General features: G+C 44.6%; 1 protein-coding gene across 1 annotated transcript; it reads right to left on the reverse strand.

Annotated features, from left to right (window-relative positions):
* Positions 1–772: 772 nt before the first annotated feature.
* On the reverse strand, positions 773–8,733 carry fbxo9 (F-box protein 9). Its single transcript, XM_046871133.1, has 13 exons — positions 8,394–8,733; positions 7,065–7,142; positions 4,809–4,928; positions 4,660–4,717; positions 4,443–4,542; positions 4,221–4,351; positions 4,017–4,131; positions 3,263–3,381; positions 3,052–3,142; positions 2,868–2,963; positions 1,812–1,905; positions 1,524–1,678; positions 773–1,322 (listed from the first exon to the last, which is right to left on the reverse strand). Exons 1-13 carry the CDS (start codon positions 8,394–8,396, stop codon positions 1,214–1,216), a joined length of 1,269 nt encoding a protein of 422 aa, XP_046727089.1. The 5' UTR covers positions 8,397–8,733; the 3' UTR covers positions 773–1,213.

An 8,733-nucleotide genomic window follows, 5' to 3' on the forward strand; every position in this document is an offset into this window, starting at 1 on the left:
TAAAAAAAATTCTGTAGAACTTAACTTGGATAGTATGGGATGGGAAGAGTATGGAGATGGAAGAATGACGGGAAGAACAATCACAAGTAGCCAAATCCAGTTGGTGCTCCCTGTGACTGTGCGCAGCCATGTGCTGCCATCTGTTGGAGTGTTCTAAAACTACTTAAATCTTTGATACCACCTCGTTTTATGTGCTCAGACTCGGCTAAATGCTTCAAAACTTATAAGCAGCCTAAGTTCTTTTTATGGCAAACTCCAACTGAGCTGCATTTGACTTGTCGAATGCAAACGTGAAGGCAATCGAAGAACAAGCAGGAACTGAAGAGAGTTGTGGTATAGACCTGGTAGAGCATCCACAGGGAAGAAACGCACTGGCTGGTGATGGTCATTTCCAGATATGAATTATTTTCACGTCTGTACGTTTGTTAAGATGCTTCTCAGCAAAACCTTTGCTTGAAAGTCAGCGTACCTGAAGGCAAACAAAACTCTTCAGCATCCTGTGAAGGATTGAGATGGTGGAGATGACGGGTGCTAACATACAAGGTATTGAGAACCCTTGTTAGCATAATCAAATCCTTTAACTAAAATGCAGGTGTGAATACATTTGGAACTGTAAAAAGGAAAATAAAAAGGTTGAAACATGAAGGAAATTTTGTTCAAAACTCACTGCAGCCCCAAATGAATAAAAATTTACCTGAAGGAAAGTAAAGAAAAGGAAAGAGCATTTAAGCAGGCAAATAAACCGAGAAAATATTAGAATGAAACAAACAAATAATCGTTGCAATTGTTTGCATTTACTTCAACAAGAGAAAAAAAAAAATCGAGCACAACAACAAACGTTGATTGGGTTTTTTCCAGTCTTCAGAAGACAAACATCAAAATCCCCCCAAAAATAACTGAAGTGAAAACATTCAGCATTAGTAAAAATTAAGGGAAAAAACAGCTGCTTTAAATCTATTGAACATCTGTAGTTATAAGCCAGTGATCAATTGGAACACACAAACAGTAAACCTGGAAGGTGATGCTGCTACACTGATAGAAAGAAAAATTTTTTTCAAAATTCTCACGCAAACTTTTTTTTTTTTTTTTACATTCATTAGCCTCATGCTCAAAGCCTGGAGGATTAAGAGGGTGGGTAAAAAGTTTGTTGGTGAGGGGGGTGGAAACGCATAAAAACGGTTCTCCGTGTTCTCCATGCGGCTCCGCTGGGGCCCTACAGGGGGCGCTCTGAGAACGCCGTGTAGCACTTCACGCGGGCGAAATACAACGGCGTGTACATTTTGTCGAGGTCGAACGCCGTGATGACCGTTTCTCCAGTTGATCTGGAACAAAGGGTTACAAAAAAACGTGTTTGTGTTGAACAGCTGAATGTTTTATCAGGGTCACGTCATTCAAATTAATATTTCCCTATAATATGATCCCTATTGCAGAGCTCACGTTCACGTCCTTCCTGCTTTTATAAATGAGTAACAATGCATGTGTCTGATCTCAGCAGCAGGTTTTTGGGCATCAGGTTCACACACCTGTAAGTGATGTGGCAGGAGTGATGGATCCACACGAGCTTGTTAAAACTCTGGCGCCCCCCAGAGGATAGCTGCAGCCCCACATGGAAGGAGCGCTCAGACTCAGGGGCCGGGTACCGCCTGCAGAACCGACTCCTCTGGTACTCGGGCAACTTCTGCAATTACAAAAACGTTGTTAATCGATCGCCTGGAAATCAGATACACGATTAAAATTTGGCTGGAGACAGGTAGAGCGATCAGGACGATCGGAAACATGGAGTGGAGTTTATTGGGGCTGCACACGCTCACCTCGTCTTTCCTTTTAGATACGACCACGTAAACTTTGGTTTGATTGTCCGTATCCTGGGACAGCCGGTAGTGACCGATCATGATGGAGTCCATCCTAAATATATATATAAATATATAAAAGAGCAACAGAGACACAGACAGTTACAGCAGTGTAGTCCAATAATCTCCATCTTCAACACAAGTGAGATCTTCTCAACCTGAATGTTCAGTTTATTGCAAAAATGTTTGACTTTGAAATGTAGTGACGTTAAAGTTAAAATGGAAATACTTCAATAAAGTACAGATACGAGAAGAACCTATTTAAGTACAGTGAATAATTACATTTGTGCACCAATGTCCATGGACGAGGCTGTTTCAGTAAACGTGTGCATTTGGAGTCAAATCCAGTTTTTCTTTTCTCCACATTTGCATCAATTCTGCACGCTTTGCATTAAACTGAGTGCAGATCAGGTGAGGACCCATGCAGCCAATCAGAGTTACAGATCCAAATAAACAGGATTGATAATAATAATAAAAACTCTTCTGCATTAAAGGAGTGAAATCTAATCTACAAGTCTTTTTCAGTAATTAATGAGCGTGTGCACACTTGTCGTTTTGCACGATTGCGACTTGTGAGCTCACAGGACACGGAGCTCGGCAGGCCGTGATATTGTGTCTGATGATTACATTATCCCAGAGACATTTTGGCAGCTGGCTTGCTTACAGATGTTGCAATCAAGGTTGGTACACATCGATTGCACATTTCTTCACTAATCGTTTTCTTGCGGTTTTCAGAAATGTGTCCAAAACCTGTGAACTTTGTACACACCTCGTTATTAGCACAAAAAAAAAAAAAAACCACATTTATTGGTATTTCTCATGTACACTCCTGAACTTATTTGAACCTTTTTTGTACCGTCGTCTTTTATCGACACTTTTTACAGCAGCGAAAGCGTGTGGACTTTAACCAGTGAAGATGTCCTGCTTAATATTTACCTTCTGGATGCTGCATTAAAAAGGTTTCTTTTTGGAAACTACAATAACAATAAAAAGAAAAAAACGAAATGCAGTCGTGACCTCGCGTTCTTGCTGCGTAGACGTGGAACCGTGGCGAGAGGCTCCTCGGGCGTGGTCAACATCATGACGTAGCCGTCGGGGAAGAAGCGCATGTACCTTGGAGACACGCACAAAAAGTTGGAACCAGACGTGGTGGTGTACAGCAGATGGAGGTGGAACACTTGGGTTCTCGTTACTCTACTACCTGTAATAGTCCACCTGGTGCCACGCTCTGTAGAAGCCGTCCAGAGATTCCTCTCCCTGCCGGATGTAGGACGTTTTACTGATATAAACGCCTACGAGTGAAGAAGACGAATAAAACGGATTAAAACAAAACAGAACGATGTGCATGTGTCCATCTATGGAGGACAGAATACTGGGAAGCGTACAAGGAAAGAAAGATGGATAGATTTTACCGTCAAAGCGGACACGTGGCCGCTCTAAAAACATGTCCCTCCACGAGGTGAACGGCAGCAACTTGGTGCAGCTTCGACCCCAAACCCTCAAACAGGCCGAACGCCAAATCTCAGGGTCCCTTTACATGAAGATGTAAAGATGAACAACATTACTGGAAGGCCAGATGTTTGTGGAGATGAATTATAAGATATTAAATTACATGAACACTGACTGCACCTCGGACCTTCTCACCTCACCTCACTATACACATACATAGTGTACTAAAAGTATTGGGACACCTGACATCCCTAGATAAATTCTTCAGATTCCAGATTCATCCCTTTTACTAAAAGTTGTGTAGGACATCTTTAGATGCTGTAGCATGAAATTTTCCCTTTGCTTAAGCTAGAAGATCCGAACCTTGTTCCAGCATGACAATGCTCCTGTGCATGAAGATATGGTCTCCATTGGTTGTAGTGGAAGATCTTGAGTGGCCTGTTATAGAGCTCTGGCTACACCCCAGGCCTCCTCACTGTACCTTCATCAGTACCTGACTTTACTAAGACCAATGTGGATGAAGAAGATCCCACACAAAATCTAGTGGAACATCTTCCTAGAAGAGTGGAGCTTATTATTAATAGCAAATGAGGACTAAACGTGGAAGAGATGTTCAAAAAGAAGCACCCACAAATCGTACGGTCAGATGTCCACAAACTTTTGTCTATACTCTAGAATGTGCTAAAATGAACCCTTCAGAGTAAACATGGCCGTCACCTGGCGCAGATGTAGAAACCCCTGCAGACGAGGGAAAGCTGCTCTAACGCACGCATATCCAAATCCGAGCTCACCACCCAGCGGAAGATGTACATCAGCACCTCAAACGGCAACGCTATACGAGAAAAAAACAGAGTCTCATAACCAGGTTTTCAGTCGACTGCAGTATGTCTGAGTGAGTTTTTTTTTTTTATAAACTTTTACCTGAAATGTGCACCTGCGATGTCTCCACCTCGGGCTGGCATATCTTCTGGCAGGAATGCTCAACCATCAGCTGCTGTTGGAGGTAGGCGAAGAGGTCGTCGATCTCGCCATCGTTTTCGTTCTCCTCCAGGCTGGATGGAAAGATGAGAAGAATCGTTTAGGCGCAAGAGCTACTCGTGTCCTCGAATACGCTACACACAAGGACAAACGATGAACTCTTACAAGCTTCCACCCACTCGGTCTGGATCAGGAGATCTGCTGTAGTTGATCTTAAACTCGATGTCAGGCACAAGCTGCATTGCACTCTTGTAGTACTTGATGGCTGCAATGGAGAAAATATCAGTTCCAGGACAGAGAAGAAAATCAAGAAGGATAGTTAATCGATATTTTTGAACCAATCAGAGTCTAGAAATTAACAATGTGGAACATCAAACTGTACCTTCATAAACGGCTCCATTTTGTTCCTCCTCCACAGCCTTTAGGAAGAGCTCTCGAGCCTGACACACAGAAGATAAAATCATGAAATGATCTGATATATTTGAGCTTTAAAATGTGAAACTTTCGAAAAATACACATTTTACCACCTACTTTTTCCTCTCTAGCCAACTCCTGTTTCTTCTTCAGATCAGCAGCTTTGGACAGTCCATTCTTCATAGAGCCGGGACGCAGTTCTGACATCCACTGAGCCCTGAAAGCGCTGAGCTCGATCTGAAACAAAAATAGCTGGAAGATTACAGACCACTTTCATAAACTTTCAATCACCACTAAATCAAGGAGGAAAAAACTGATTTACTGATCCCTCCATCCTCTACCACTGCTCCCTCCATCCTCTACCACTGCTCCACTGATCCCTCCATCCTCTACCACTGCTCCACTGATCCCTCCATCCTCTACCACTGCTCCACTGATCCCTCCATCCTCTACCACTGCTCCACTGATCCTCCATCCTCTACCACTGCTCCACTGATCCCTCCATCCTCTACCACTGCTCCACTGATCCCTCCATCCTCTACCACTGCTCCACTGATCCCTCCATCCTCTACCACTGCTCCACTGATCCCTCCATCCTCTACCACTGCTCCACTGATCCCTCCATCCTCTACCACTGCTCCACTGATCCCTCCATCCTCTACCACTGCTCCACTGATCCCTCCATCCTCTACCACTGCTCCACTGATCCCTCCATCCTCTACCACTGCTCCACTGATCCCTCCATCCTCTACCACTGCTCCACTGATCCCTCCATCCTCTACCACTGCTCCACTGATCCCTCCATCCTCTACCACTGCTCCACTGATCCCTCCATCCTCTACCACTGCTCCACTGATCCCTCCATCCTCTACCACTGCTCCACTGATCCCTCCATCCTCTACCACTGCTCCACTGATCCCTCCATCCTCTACCACTGCTCCACTGATCCCTCCATCCTCTACCACTGCTCCACTGATCCCTCCATCCTCTACCACTGCTCACTGATCCCTCCATCCTCTACCACTGCTCCACTGATCCCTCCATCCTCTACCACTGCTCCACTGATCCCTCCATCATCTACCACTGCTTCACTGATCCCTCCATCCTCTACCACTGCTCCACTGATCCCTCCATCCTCTACCACTGCTCCCTCCATCCTCTACCACTGCTCCACTGCTCCCTCCATCATCTACCACTGCTCCACTGATCCCTCCATCCTCTACCACTGCTCCACTGATCCCTCCATCCTCTACCACTGCTCCACTGATCCCTCCATCCTCTACCACTGCTCACTGATCCTCCATCCTCTACCACTGCTCCACTGATCCTCCATCATCTACCACTGCTCCACTGATCCCTCCATCCTCTACCACTGCTCCACTGATCCCTCCATCCTCTACCACTGCTCCACTGATCCCTCCATCCTCTACCACTGCTCCACTGATCCCTCCATCCTCTACCACTGCTCCACTGATCCCTCCATCCTCTACCACTGCTTCACTGATCCCTCCATCCTCTACCACTGCTTCACTGATCCTCCATCCTCTACCACTGCTCCACTGATCCCTCCATCCTCTACCACTGCTCCCTCCATCCTCTACCACTGCTCCACTGATCCTCCATCATCTACCACTTCTCCACTGATCCTCCATCCTTTACCACTGCTTCACTGATCCCTCCATCCTCTACCACTGCTTCACTGATCCTCCATCCTCTACCACTGCTCCACTGATCCCTCCATCCTCTACCACTGCTCCCTCCATCCTCTACCACTGCTCCACTGATCCCTCCATCATCTACCACTTCTCCACTGATCCCTCCATCCTTTACCACTGCTCCACTGATCCCTCCATCCTCTACCACTGCTTCACTGATCCTCCATCCTCTACCACTGCTCCACTGATCCCTCCATCCTCTACCACTGCTCCCTCCATCCTCTACCACTGCTCCACTGATCCCTCCATCATCTACCACTGCTCCACTGATCCCTCCATCCTTTACCACTGCTCCACTGCTCCTCCATCCTCTACCACTGCTCCACTGATCCCTCCATCCTTTACCACTGCTCCACTGCTCCCTCCATCCTCTACCACTGCTCCACTGATCCCTCCATCATCTACCACTGCTCCACTGATCCCTCCATCCTCTACCACTGCTCCCTCCATCCTCTACCACTGCTCCACTGATCCTCCATCATCTACCACTGCTCCACTGATCCCTCCATCCTCTACCACTGCTCCCTCCATCCTCTACCACTGCTCCACTGATCCTTCCATCATCTACCACTTCTCCACTGATCCCTCCATCCTCTACCACTTCTCCCAGCATCTCAAATGGCAAAGATTTAAATCTCTGTAATGTGCATTCACTTACCTGGAGGTTACAGTCCTCGGAATTTTCATCTTCCGCCTCTTCGACGGAACCTGCATCTGCATTTTGGTTGCTTTCAGCCTGAAAAAATATAAATAAAATTCATGTTATACACAACATTTACAGATCCCTGGATCTTGGATTTCTCCAAGTCCTCAAGAGAAATTATACACTAAAAGTCCTGAAGTATTTACCAAATCTTTATTTAATAAATAAGAAATTAAGAAATCTGACATTGAAGTTTGTTTATGGTGACTGTTTACACACTAACACTTTTATAAGTAGACGAATTGGGATGCAGCAACAACTTTCATGAACGCATCACAGCTGCTGGTTAAACAAGAACAAGGAGGTTCCTCCAACTCAAAAAATAAATAAATAAATAAAATCACTGATAACTATTTCTTCCTATCAATCGATTATTGATCACTACAATTTCAGAATCAAAATACTTGATTGATCCCACAAGAAAATTGTTCAAATTGATGTTTGCATCAATCCATGACAAATCTTTATATTTTCCCCATCATCCAATCACAGATCGCTATAGTTTCCCTATCAACCAATCACAGATCACTATAGTTTCCCTATCAACCAATCACAGATCGCTATTGTTTCTGAATAGAAATAATAATCTTCTAGGAACAGTCATTCTCTCACGCTGTACCTCTTCCTCATTTCTATACGAAGCGAGTTATTAACTCAAATTGTCTATATTCTAAATAAAAATCTCTTTCATATTTAGATAAATCTTCCTACCTCGTTTTTGTATTAATAATTCAAAGAATAAGGAGTTTCAACTAATACAAAATTACACAATGCATCTCCACATTATAACAATCAAATAATAAATATAACATAAAAAAGGTAAATAAAAGAATAAACGTTAAGCTACGTGCAATATGCAAATTAACCCGTGACGTCAAATGTTGATGTATTTTTGCGACACCTTTTTGCGCTTGTTTGTTTCACCTGGCGTGTACACTGCTAAATATACAAGCTCAAATTTTAGTTTAAATTTATTCAAATCTTCCTTTATTTCTAAAAAAGGAGCTGAGGATAAAACTTTACAGCAGAACAATGGCGCTGCGTGTAAACTAACTAGCCAGACTGACAGCAGTGTTGTTTTTCCCAATCGTTTTCCGGCAGAGCACGCTGATTGGTTAGCACGTGCCCCACCCGTGCGTTTGTAAACGCTGATTGGATGAGGATGTGGGCGTGGTTTGCCGGAAAACAGGTGCAGAAAAGCGTTAGTCGCAGTAACTAGCATACAGTAGCAAGCTCGATTAGCTTTCTAGCAGGCCTGGTTCGGGTGTGCAGAACTATATTTACCATGCTGACGGAGTTCGGGCGTCTTGTTGTGGCGCGTAAGACCGTGCAATACCGCTGTCTATAATATATATATATTATATATTTGTGTATAGAAATATATATTTACAGATCACGGTCAGAGAAACGGACGACGCAGCGAGAAAACCTCCGAGCGCGCGACACGGCCGCCATCACGTTCGCCGTCTCGGAGACGCGGAGCGCGAGTGTCCAGTTCCGCGTCTAAACCCAGGCACGTGAAGCCGCACGTGAAGGCTGCCATCAGCCATCATCTACCAACACATGGAGACCAACAACAAGCAAAAGCCTCATAATCAACATTATTTCAACCACCATCATCACA

This window comes from Silurus meridionalis, chromosome 2 (assembly GCF_014805685.1).
Source record: "Silurus meridionalis isolate SWU-2019-XX chromosome 2, ASM1480568v1, whole genome shotgun sequence".
Lineage (NCBI taxonomy): Eukaryota > Metazoa > Chordata > Actinopteri > Siluriformes > Siluridae > Silurus > Silurus meridionalis.